Below are 12,708 nucleotides of genomic sequence, written 5' to 3' on the forward strand. Positions count from 1 at the left end.
GCCGGGCCGTGGTCTTGGTGGCCAGGCTGTGATCCTGGTGGCCAGGCCATGGTCCTGGTGGCCAGGCTGTGATCCTGGTGGCCAGGCCCTGGTCCTGGTGGCCAGGCTGTTATCCTGGTGGCCAGGCTGTGATGCTGGTGGCCAGGCCATGGTCCTGGTGGCCAGGCCGTGGTCCTGGGCAGGTGCTGTATGTGACTGCAGTGCTTCTGGCATGAATAACAAACCATTTCCATAGGTGGGATTGCATCCTGCTTCCAGTTCTGTCAGCAGGAATTACACCATGGGCTGTGCTGTTCCTCGCTGCTGGAGCTCCCTAGCTCAGGTCCAGGTGGAATTCCAAGCTCTGCTCCCTCCCTGGGTGTGTCATGCTTATCCCATGGTCGGTCAGTATTTTTGATTTTACTCCTTTGGGAATTCTGCAGCAAGCAGAGCTCTTTGCCATGAGGAATCTGCATTCCACAATCTCCTGGTTAGTGGGCTAGAAAAGGATTTTTTTTTTTTTCACCGTGGAGTTCCAAAGTCTCTGATTGTTGTGGGCACGAGTCCCAGTGCGTTTCCTTTAGGCCAGGCTGGAGTGTGACTCCTGGTTGCCATCATGTCAGGAAAAAAGCAGAAATGAGGTTGGGAAAAGTCCTAAGCTGAGGGAGCTGCTCCTGGAGAGGTGTTGGTGTTTCTTGGGTGGAATTTCAGGAGAATTGAACAGCCTGGAATGTGCCCCTCAGAGAATTGGGCCTTTCCTCAGCCGTGTGGGAGAGGGTTTGTTTGAGCTACAGTTCTGAACTGCTCTGGGAACTCTGTGGTAGCTGATCCTCTTTTTTCCTTTTGTAAGATGGAACAAAAATAAACAAAAACTATCACGTGTTAACTGTAAAAACCTGGTGGCCAATTCTTCTCGTATCCATCCAGCAAGGGAAGCACCTGTCCTGCCAGACACACCAGGAGTCAATTTTTATACTCTGAAAACAGTGTGCTGGAAAGAACAGCTGATTTTTCATCTTGGGAATATGAAACAGTAACACGAGTTCGCTCTTTAAGCACTGATCATGAAGTTCTTAGTTTGGATTTACTTTCAAATCTCGATTTTAAAGAGTAAAATCTCATTCCTGAGGGTAAGAGATGCAGCAGCTGATGCTGTTCTGCTGGTTGGTTCCAAACAGTTCGTGCTTTCCATGAATTGTAAATATTTGTTGAAACAATTAATGGTTGCAAATTTTGATCTTGGTAAATAAAGTCGCTAAAATATTATCATTCTGCTGGTCCCTATTTATTTTTAATGAAATCAGAGCTGCAGTGGTGGTGACCAGGTGTGAAAACCTGTGTGGGATCGAGTCATACGACAGCCAGGAATAAATAACAGTCAATTTTAGTGGATTAAGTGGCACTTGTACACACCTGCCAGTGCCAAAACTCATGAGTGCAGAACAGCTTTTACCTTCCTGCAGGTTTATTTTTACTTTCTTAGTTTTCAGTAAGCTGAGCCACAGTTAAGGTTCGGTTAATTAAATGGTTAATTAAAACTTTAGCGTGCTCTGCTGGTTTTTACCCGGCAGAGGGAGCATCTGCCCTCCCCAAACCCTGGTCACTGAGTGTATTTACCCTTCTGGTGGCTGGAAAAGCACAGAAATAGGGTGGGAAGAAAGTGTTTCCAGTCGATAACACTTCTATATTCAATTTTCCTTATTAGCGCCGAGGCCGGTACTGTTTCCTCTCCTGTCAGTGCGGATATCAGAGGCAGGAAACAAAAAATACAATGGCAAACATGACTCCTGCAAAGTAAGTGCACATCCTTTGGCTCTTGGATTTATTGTCAGGAGGGAGGGAGCCGCTTTCTCCGAGCTTTTCCAGGCAGGCCAGACCTCCAGGAGGAGCACACGGTGGTTTGCCTCTCTACAAAGCCTGCGTGAGCAGCGTGTGGAGCAGAGCCAGGAGGATGGTGAGTGTGGTGCCCCCGCTGGGGTTCTGAGTCTGGTTGGTCAGCAGGACCTTGGCTTTGATCCATTTTCTGTACTGAGACAGGCGCACGTAGATCCCGGGGTACCTGGGCCGGCCGCAGCCCACCCCGAAGCTGGCGATGCCAACCAGGTAGTACTTGGCACTGCCAGGGTGGTAACACACCAAGGGGCCCCCGCTGTCACCCTGCAAGTGAACACCACAAAAACCAGCAGCGTGTAAGGGTTTCCTTCCAGGAAACACTTCGGGCAGCGAGCAATCTGGTTTTTACATTTATTTAAATATTAACCGGACAGTCACAAGGACAGCAAGGTGTGGGCAGTAGCACCTGGGCAGCTCAGTGTGGGAATGTGCCCCCCCGTTTACCCTTTGTCCCCTTAAAAAGGAAAAAACCCAGAAGTTTCTCTCCTCAATTTGGTTAAAAGACACCTCATAGAACCTTGGGGACTTCACCTCAAACTTAAGGATACCCAGTTGGACAGGAGCCAAAAAGTCCCACCTAAGCAATTTGCTAGAAAAAGAAGAGAACAAAAGAAGTTAATAGTTTTGTGAAGTGTTTTAGCAGGAGCAAGAACCTCTTGCTTTTCTCTGTAAAGAGCTTTTTCATTTTGGCCTTTTATTAAAACTTTTGGTTTCCAACACTGTCACAGGAGACATCCTGCTTCTTTTCTGCCACCTGAGGTAGCTGAGCTATCAAGGGTATAATGCTTATCTCTGAGAGCTTGTGAGGCCAGGCTCAAAAAGAGAAAAAGCATTATTGCTGAAAGGCAGGATCAGCATCCTTGAGGCTGGACAGGCCCTCCAAGACCATCAGGTCTAACCTGACCCTCATCTTGTCACCAGACCAGAGTGCTTCTCACCCACATCCAGCTGTTCCTTGGACACCTCCAGGGTTGGGGACACCAGCACCTCCCTGGGCAGCACCTTCCAGTGCCTGCCCACCCTTTCCATGGAGGAATTCCTCCTGATTCTGGTCAGGACTGCACCGACCACAGCCCCAGACCTGCAGTGCTTCAGTATCTTTTAACTCAGATTCTTGTTTTCTCTCTGCACCTTTTCATGCCTAAACCCAAACCTTCACTCAGATTCTCGTTTTCTCTCTGCACCTTTTCATGCCTAAACCCAAACCTTCACTCAGATTCTCGTTTTCTCTCTGCACCTTTTCATGCCTAAAACTAAACCCTCACTTGGATTCTTGTTTTCTCTGCACCTTTTCATGCCTAAACCTAAACCTTCACTCAGATTCTCGTTTTCTCTCTGCACCTTTTCATGCCTAAACCTTCACTCAGATTCTCATTTTCTCTCTGCACCTTTTCATGCCTAAACCCAAACCTTCACTCAGATTCTCGTTTTCTCTCTGCATCTTTTCATGCCTAAACCTAAACCTTCACTCGAATTCTCGTTTTCTCTGCACCTTTTCATGCCTAAACTAAACCTTCACTCCTCACTTAACTGGGAGGTTCATCTCCATGGTGTGGGAGCTCCGAGTGATGAACACACATCCTGTGCCTTGTGTCACCTGCTCGGGGAAAACTGCGGAGAAGCAGGAAGTGTATCAGACAGAATTTACTGCCACCTTTGTGGCATAAATATGTTGCATCCCTTGCACCTGGCAGGGTGGCACAGTCCCTCTCACCTGGCAGGGTGGCACAGTCCCTCACCTGGCAGGTAGCACAGCCCCTCTCACCTGGCAGGGTGGCACAGTCCCTCACCTGGCAGGTGGCACAGTCCCTCACCTGTCAGGGGGCACAGTCCCTCACCCGGCAGGTATGGCACAGTCCCTCTCACCTGTCAGGGTGGCACAGTCCCTCACCTGGCAGGTAGCACAGCCCCTCTCACCTGGCAGGGTGGCACAGCCCCTCACCTGGCAGGTAGCACAGCCCCTCTCACCTGGCATGGTGGCACAGCCCCTCACCTGTCAGGTCGCACAGCCCCTCACCCGGCAGGTATGGCACAGTCCCTCACCTGTCAGGGTGGCACAGCCCCTCTCACCTGACAGGGTGTCACAGTCCCTCTCACCTGTCAGGGTGGCACAGCCCCTCACCTGTCAGGTGGCACAGCCCCTCACCTGGCAGGGTGGCACAATCCCTCACCTGGCAGGTGTCACAATCTCTCTCACCTGTCAGGTGGCACAGCCCCTCACCTGGCAGGGTGGCACAGCCCCTCTCACCTGTCAGGTGGCACAGTCCCTCACCTGGCAGGGTGGCACAGCCCCTCTCACCTGTCAGGTGGCACAGTCCCTCACCTGGCAGGGTGGCACAGCCTCTCACCTGTCAGGGTGGCACAGCCTCTCACCTGGCAGGGTGTCACAGCCTCTCACCCGGCAGGGTGGCACAGCCCCTCTCACCTGTCAGGTGGCACAGCCCCTCACCTGTCAGGGTGGCACAGCCCCTCACCTGTCAGGTGGCACAGCCCCTCACCTGTCAGGGTGTCACAGCCTCTCACCTGGCAGGGTGGCACAGCCCCTCTCACCTGTCAGGGTGGCACAGTCCCTCACCTGGCAGGGTGGCACAATCCCTCACCTGGCAGGTGTCACAATCTCTCTCACCTGGCAGGGTGGCACAGCCCCTCACCTGTCAGGTGGCACAGCCCCTCACCTGTCAGGGTGGCACAGCCCCTCTCACCTGTCAGGTGGCACAGTCCCTCACCTGGCAGGTGGCACAGTCCTCACCTGGCAGGAGTCGGTGCCCCCGGCCCAGGCGCCGGCGCAGAGCGCTTTGTCGTTCATCAGCCCCGCGTACCCTTCCGAGCTGTTGCAGAGGCTGGGAGGGAGGATTCCCACGTGGGCTTGCTTCAGCACAGATGAGAGTTTACCTTGAGAGGAGACAGAATTTAGAAAGGTGACATATGCTGGGGTTTGTGGCAGTTTTACTGTGTTTTTTTTGGGTTTTTTTGGGGATTTTTTTGGAATTTTTTTGTTTGTTTTGCCAGCCTAGGTGTGTCCCTGGACATGTTTAGACACGCGTGTGACACAGACCCTCCCTGTTGCCAATGGATTGGAATTTGAGTGGCTTAAAAGTTGATGTAGATTTTGCAATTCTTCCTCAGAAGCACCAATAATAATACACATGCCTTGCTCAGAATGGCAGAGGTGACTTATCAACCAGGCTCATACAACCTCAGCTGACCCCAAAACCCCCACATACCAACGGGCATTGAATTTGTGCCCAGTGGGAGTAAAGAGAGAATTGGAGGGGGTGTAGTCGTTCATAAATCCCACGGGAACCCTCGAGTTCACAACATGTGGCATCAGAATTGTTGCTTTTCAATAAAATAGCTTTTTCCAGCAGCCCACGTTGACCTGCACCACGAATCTGAAATCAGCTGAGTTTATTTTCCTTTTTTTCATGTTATACTTGGAAGAAAGGCTGGGAAATCTCTTCCTGTGGTTACAGCTGTGTGGGTCTGACCTGCTTGTGATGGAAAACCCCTGAGAGCAGATCCTCACTGCAGAGTTAAATAACATTGTGAGGAGACCATGGCCTGGGCAAATCCAGTCAGAATCAGAGAATGGTTTGGGCTGGGAGGAACCTTAAAGATCTTCCAGTTCCAACCCCCTGCCATGGGCAGGGACACCTTGTACTGTCAGGTTACTCCAAGCCCTGTCCAACCAATTTATGGGATACTCAGAAGGATCCAGGGCAGCCACAGCTGTGCAATCTGTGCCAAGGCCCTCAGCACCCTCACAGCGAGGAATTTCTTACCAGTATCTACTCTGAACCTGTCTGTGGGAACTCAAAATGTCCCTCAGACAATTTTAGAGGTTCCTGGTCCAGGTCAGAAGCATTTTAGACCCTGGCAGGCAGCTGCAAACAGCTGTGATTTTGGGTTTGAGGCATGGAATGATTTACCAACCTTGCAGGAAGGACAAGAAGTCACAAAAGTTTAGATATTAGAGTAGAAGCAGTCACAAAGTAGAGGGAAGAATTTCTGAGTGCTGTACAGGGGGGTTTTGGTTTTGTACATGGGGGTCAGAGGTTTTAAGATGGATTTGGGATTTGGGCCTGCCCTGTCCTCCCTCTTTCTTCTTCCTTACCTCCCTGTTCTTGGTGATGTTGGCACTCACGGAATGGTTTAGAGTAGAAAATCACCTTTTAATATAGGTAATAGGCATTGGGGAAAAACTGTAACCATGTAACACGTAGTGTACCATATAAAAGATAGAAAAGCACCATTTAATATAGGCAATAGGCATTGGGGAAAAACTCTAACCATGTAACACGTAATGTGCCATATAAAAGATAGAAAAGCACCATTTAATATAGGCAATAGGCATTGGGGAAAAACTCTAACCATGTAACACGTAATGTGCCATATAAAAGATAGAAAAGCACCATTTAATATAGGCAATAGGCATTGGGAAAAACTGTAAACATTTAACACGTAATGTACCATATAAAAGACAGCAGCAGCCCTGGGCGGGGAGAGAAGAAGCAGTCAGGGTCAGAGAGGATGTCAGGGTGTGTGTGTGCCTCTGCCTGAGCTGTGATCAAACCACAGCAGCCCCAGAAGAAAATCTTTCAGATAACTTGCAATAAACTGCCTTGAGACCAGACAGCAGAGACTGCTGAGCCTTTCTTTAAAGCACGGGCTGGAGGAGAGACTTTTCCAGCACACAGAACCACCCCGACCTAGGGTGAGCTCCGGCACCTGCCCTCTTGCAGTTTGGTGCCATTCCCCCTTTGAAAGGTCAGGAAAGGCCCCTAAAATCCGGGTGCCAAGTGAGTTTATGAGCTGGGGGAGCTGCAGAGGGCGAGGGTGGCGACGGGAGGGTTTCAGCAGCCCCGGAGCCCCGTACCCTTCTCGCTGGTGCGTCCCCAGCCGCTGATGGAGCAGTCGGAGCTGTTCTCCAGGGGCGGCAGCAGGGCCGCGGGCGGCAGGCACGCGGGCTGGATGGAGCGGCTGTAGCGCACGGCCGACTTCAGCTCGAAGAGCGCCACGTCGTTCTCAAAGGTCTCCCTCCTGAACTCCGAGTGCACCATGATCCTCCTGATCCTCCTCCTCGCTGTCTGGGGGCCGTGCTTCTGCAGGTTGTGCACGCCCAGCACGGCTCGCCAGGACCACGGGTCCCTACGAGACAGTTCAGGTGGGTTTTAGTTCAGTTTCGCCGTTTGTTTTCATCGTGGAATCCAGGAATGGCTTGGGTTGGGTGGGATTGGATTGCATTGCATTGCATTGCATTGGAGGCAATTTAAAGTTCATCTTTTAAGATGAGAATTCAGGTGGGTTTTAGTTCAGTTTCGCCGTTTGTTTTCATCGTGCAATCCAGGAATGGCTTGGGTTGGGTGGGATTGGATTGCATTGCATTGCATTGCATTGCATTGGAGGCAATTTAAAGTTCATCTTTTAAGATGAGAATTCAGGTGGGTTTTAGTTCAGTTTCACCGTTTGTTTTTATCGTGGAATCCAGGAATGGCTTGGGTTGGGTGGGATTGGAGGCACCTTAAAGCTCATCTTTAAGATACAAATTCAAGTGGGTTTTACACTGCTTTCACCCTTTGTTTTCATGGTGGAATCCAGGATTGGATTGGAGGCACCTTAAATCTCATCTTTTAAGATGAGAATTCAGGTGGGTTTTAAATCAGTTTCACCATTTGTTTTCATGGTGGAATCCAGGAATGGGTTGGAGACACCTTAAAGCTCATCTTTAAGATATGAATTCCAGTGGGTTTTACACTGGTTTCACCGTTTGTTTTCATGATGGAATCCAGGAATGGGTTGGGTTGGAGGCACCCTAAAGCTCATCTTTTAAGATGAGAATTCAGGTAGGTTTGAGATCAGTTTCAGTGTTTGTTTTCATGGTGGAATCCAGGAATGGGTTGGGTTGGAGGCACCTTAAAGCTCATCTCATCCCACCCTGCCCTGAGCAGAGACACCTCCCACTATCCCAGGCTGCTCCAAGCCCTGTCCAGCCTTGCCTTGGACACTTCCAGGGATCCCAACTTCTCTGGGCACCCTATACCAGAGCCTCCCTCACAGGGAGGAATTTCTTCCCTTATCCCATCTATCCCTGTTTTCTGCTTATGCACCTTGAGGAATATACATTGGAAATCCCATAGTTAAATATTTCCTGGAACAAATTTGCCTCCTTACCATTCTGCCCATGTGAACACTCCCTTTGCCTGTTGATGTTAAGGAAAATTCAGATTAAAGATTTAAGGTGACACCCAGATATTCCCTCCCACCCCATCTCAGCAGAGGCCACGAAGAGATAATAATCTGAGAAAGCTGAAAATGTGGTTTTATGTTGGATAAAAGGAGGCTCATCCCCCACAATGCTCATAAAGACTCTACTTGTACCTAGATCTGGGAACTCCATTATCTAGAAGCAAAATAATGACTATCAAATTAATAAATTCAGAAATAGGAGTGGAGTCATTCAGACCTAATTTCTAGTCAAGTATGCTGAAAAAATATTAAGTGAGCTTTGAATTTGGCCTGGGATGAGCTATAAAATTCAAATTAGCCTCCAAAATTAAGGTAGAAATTAAACTGATGATTTAAAGAGGCATTATTTTGCAAATAAATGTCTGCTGAATGCAAACAAGGAGCTGATGTAATAAAGTCCTGATAAAGGACAAAATTCCAAGTTTCAAGGATTTTACTGTTCACTTTCCCCAGGTCGTGGTTAAGTCAACACAGTGGATGTTGACAGATGCAGATTGTGCAACTGTGCTAAAGGCTGGAAAAGAGACCCGTGCTGGGAGCTGAAGTGCTGCAGAGCTGCTGTAAGTGCAGTTCAAAACCTGTTCTGAGCAGTTATTACCACATTGTCAAAGAAAAAAAACAACTTTCAGTGCTGAATTATTGGTTCTGATCAACAAGAAAAAAGGAAATTGTGTTAAAGCTGATGAGCTGGGGAGTCTGGGGGCTCAGGGCGCTCAGCTGTGGTGCCCAGGGTGTTCAGCCATGGTGCCCAGGGGTCAGATGTGGTACCAAGGTGTCAGATGTGGCACCAAGGGGTCAGATGTGGTGCCCAGGGGTCTGATGTGGTGCCCAGGGGTCAGATGTGGTGCCCAGGGGTCAGATGTGGCACCAAGGGGTCAGATGTGGTGCCCAGGGGTCATCTGTGGTACCAAGGGCTCAGCCATGGTGCCCAGGGGGTTCAGCTGTGATGCCCAGGGGTCAGCCATGGTACCAAGTGGTCAGCCATGGTACTAAGGGGTCAGCTGTGGTACCAAGGGATTAGTTAGGGTGCCCAGGGGTAGCTGTGATGCCCGGGGGGTTCAGCTGTGGAACTCAGGGGGTTCAGCCGTGGCACGCAGGGGTCAGACAATGCCCAGGGGTCAGACAGTGCTCAGGGGTCAGCTGAAGCCCAGGGGTCAGCTGGTGCCCAGGAATCAGACAATGCCCAGGGTCAGACAATGCCCAGGGGTCAGACAATACCTAGGGGTCAGACAATACCCAGGGTCAGACAATGCCCAGGGGTCAGCCGGTGCCCAGGGGTCAGCCAGTGCCCAGGGGTCAGCCAGTGCCCAGGGGTCAGACAATACCCAGGGGTCAGACAATGCCCAGGGGTCAGACAGTGCTCAGGGGTCAGACAATGCCCAGGGGTCAGGGATGCCCAGGGGTCAGACAATGCCCAGGGGTCAGACAGTGCTCAGGGGTCAGACAGTGCTCAGGGGTCAGCTGAAGCCCAGGGGTCAGCTGGTGCCCAGGAATCAGACAATGCCCAGGGTCAGACAATGCCCAGGGATCAGACAATGCCCAGGGTCAGACAATGCCCAGGGGTCAGACAATGCCCAGGGTCAGACAGTGCCCAAGGATCAGACAATGCCCAGGGTCAGACAATGCCCAGGGGTCAGGGATGCCCAGGGGTCAGACAATACCCAGGGGTCAGACAATACCCAGGGGTCAGACAATGCCCAGGGTCAGACAGTGCCCAGGGGTCAGACAATGCCCAGGGTCAGACAGTGCCCAAGGATCAGTCAATGCCCAGGGGTCAGACAATGCCCAGGGTCAGACAGTGCCCAGGGGTCAGACAATGCCCAGGGTCAGACAGTGCCCAAGGATCAGACAGTGCCCAGGGTCAGACAATGCCCAGGGTTAGACAGTGCCCAGGGGTCAGACAGTGCCCAGGGGTCAGCCGGCGCCCAGGGGTCAGCCGGCGCCCAGGGCCAGCCCCGTACGTACGTCCGTCTGTCCACGCAGTGGCCGGCGGTCAGCACGGCTCTCGGGCCCAGCAGGACGCCGCCGCAGAGGTGCAGGAAGCGGCCGGCGCCGCGCAGCACCTGCAGGCTCACCACCCAGGGCCACGCGCCCTCCGGGGCCTCGTGGCCCCCCACGATCCAGGACGCCACGCTGCGGCCCAGCTGCGGCTGCTGCCGGCACTCTGCAAAACACGGGGCCTGCTGAGGGACGAGGGCAATGTCAGAGATGGGAGAGATGCGGGGTTTGTTATCGGCTTTTGCAATGAGTGTTGTATGCGTCACGGTAGAAAGTTACGCTGTGTGGGACTCGGATTCAAAGAGAGAAACGGAGAGTTTCTGGCCAGGCAAAAGCCTGGGAAAGAGCTGGGAAAGAATGTAAATAATTCTTTATCTCTCTTGTTTTTCACATTGTTTATAGTTAAATTCTATCACTGTGTGTCAAGCACTTTGCACCAATGCTGTGGCTTGTTTTCACTTCAGAACTCGGTGAATGAATTTGGTCCTCACGAAGCTCTGTATAAGAGCTGTGTATTTTGAATAAACCAGTTTTACTCTCACAGCCTCCTGCTCTGGGTCTCTTCATTCCCACCCTGCCTTGACAGTAACAATGCTGTATTAATTCTCTTAAGTGGTGTGTTAAATATAGTTTTAGGTTACAACATAATGGTAAAATAGAAGCTCTGTGTGAAGGGTTTTCTTTAATACTTGCTTCAAGGAACACCTAAATCTTCCAGAGAAGAGGAATGTATGTTTTTTTAACAGAAGAAGTTAATTTCTTCAGGCCTTGCTCAGACTCGAAGAGCCATGGGGATTAAAGGAAACAGTTGACATACAACAGAGTTCTTGTTTTAAATAAAATGTATGCATAACCATGAAGGATATATGAATATGCAACAGTGTATTGCTTTCAAGGGATGTTTTTCATGACTTAGTGTCCGACAGCATCCAGACGTCCATAATTCTTTGCTTTTTATCGTCTTGTAACTGTCCTAACTCTAAATTTTATTACTCTAATTGTATTACAATTTTTATAACCATTTTATTATTATTAAACTTTCCAAAACCAAGTGATTAGCATTTTTCACAGAGGCCTGGAGGGCAAAGCTCAGCTTTTGGGGCAGCGCTTGTGGGTGCTGTGGGTTTGTGGGTTGGTCTTTTTTTTCCTGTTGTCTCGGGATTTTTGTTCAGTTGGGTGTTTGGGGGTTTTGTGGGTGTTTTTTGTTGCTGCTGGGTTTTTAAAATTTGGTTTGGTTTTGGGTTTTTAAATCTCCAGCATCGCCAGAGCACAGGAAGGACATGGACCTGTTGGAGATGAGGCCACCGAGATGTTTAGAGAGACGGAGCAGCTCTGCTCTGAGGAAAGGCTGGGAGAATTGGGATTGTTCAACCTGGAGGAGAAAAAGCTTCGGACTGACTTAACTGTGGCCTTGCAGTGCCTGAAGGAGCTGCAGGGGAGATGGAGACCGAGCATAGAAATGGGCCTGGAGTGCCAGGGCAAGGGAGAACTGCCAGAGGGCAGGGCTGGACGGGATTTTGGGAAGAAATCCCAGTATAGGGAAGGTGCTGAGGCCCTGGCACAGAGCAGCTGTGGCTGCCCCTGGATCCCTGGCAGTGTCCCAGGCCGGGCTGGACGGGGTTTGCAGCACCGGGACAGGGGAAGGTGACCCTGCCACGGCAGGGGGGCACTGGGTGGGCTGCAAGGTCCCACCTTTCCATCCAAAACCACTCCAGGGATCTCTGCTCTGCAGGACTCGCTCCTCACACATCCCGGGGCTTTTCTCAGCCCAGGTGAAACAGGGCGTGTTTATGCGAGCCAGGTGCACAACCCGCGGTTAACCACGCTGGCTCAGCACCGCTGTGCCGAATTAACCCGATTTCTGTATAAACCGGAGCCTTTGCCGCCCCCCCCGGCTCTGCCCCGCTCCCTCCGCCCCGCCGGGTCCCGGTACCGTCCGCAGGCTCGGCGGGCCGGGGCCCCGCGAGCAGCAGCAGCAGCAGCAGCGGCAGCAGCGCGGGCCGAGCCCGCATGGCCGGCGGGGCGAGGATGCTGCGGGAGCCCCGCGGGCAACGGCCGGTACCGGCAGCGGCTCCGGTACCGGCAGCGGCTCCGGCAGCGGCTCCGGTATCGGAGCCGGTACGGTACCGGCTCCGGTACCGGCTCCGATACCGGCACCAACCCCGGCAGCGGCTCCGGCAGCGGCTCCGGTACCGGCTCCGGTACCGACAGCGGCTCCGGGTACCGGCTCCGATACCGGCACCGACCCCGGCAGCGGCTCCGGTACCGGCACCGGCCCGGCAGCGGCTCCGGTACCGGCTCCGATACCGGCACCGACCCCGGCAGCGGCTCCGGTACCTGCTCTGGTACCGGCCCGGCAGCGGCTCCGGTACCTGCTCCGGTACCGGCACCAACCCGGGCAGCGGCTCCGGTACCGGCACCGACCCCGGCAGCGGCTCCGGTACCGGCACCGACCCCGGCAGCAGCTCCGGTACCGGCACCGACCCCGGCAGCGGCTCCGATACCGGCACCGACCCCGGCAGCGGCTCCGATACCGGCACCGACCCCGGCAGCGGCTCCGGTACCGGCTCCGGTTCCGGCTCTGCCAGCGGG

General features: G+C 52.3%; 1 protein-coding gene across 1 annotated transcript; it reads right to left on the minus strand.

Moving 5' to 3' along the window:
* Positions 1-1,286: 1,286 nt before the first annotated feature.
* TMPRSS12 (transmembrane serine protease 12) lies at positions 1,287-11,866 on the minus strand. The gene is made up of 5 exons (XM_077788583.1): positions 11,809-11,866; positions 10,084-10,354; positions 6,749-7,020; positions 4,622-4,764; positions 1,287-2,136 (listed from the first exon to the last, which is right to left on the minus strand). The coding sequence occupies exons 1-5, from the start codon at positions 11,864-11,866 to the stop codon at positions 1,888-1,890; spliced, it is 993 nt and encodes a 330-aa protein (XP_077644709.1). The 3' UTR covers positions 1,287-1,887.
* Positions 11,867-12,708: the final 842 nt, after the last annotated feature.

This window comes from Lonchura striata, chromosome 27 (genome assembly GCF_046129695.1).
Source record: "Lonchura striata isolate bLonStr1 chromosome 27, bLonStr1.mat, whole genome shotgun sequence".
Taxonomy (NCBI): Eukaryota; Metazoa; Chordata; class Aves; order Passeriformes; family Estrildidae; genus Lonchura; species Lonchura striata.

Bases quoted from the DNA above. Each gene is read 5' to 3' on its own strand.
- TMPRSS12 (XM_077788583.1), bottom strand. From the start codon at position 11,866: ATGTGTGAGGAGCGAGTCCTGCAGAGCAGAGATCCCTGGAGTGGTTTT. The intron at 7,021-10,083 runs GTACGTACGGGG...ACTGTCTCGTAG, and splicing joins CACTGCGTGGACAGACGGAC to GGACCCGTGGTCCTGGCGAG. The intron at 2,137-4,621 runs GTGAGGACTGTG...GTTCACTTGCAG, and splicing joins GGGGCACCGACTCCTGCCAG to GGTGACAGCGGGGGCCCCTT.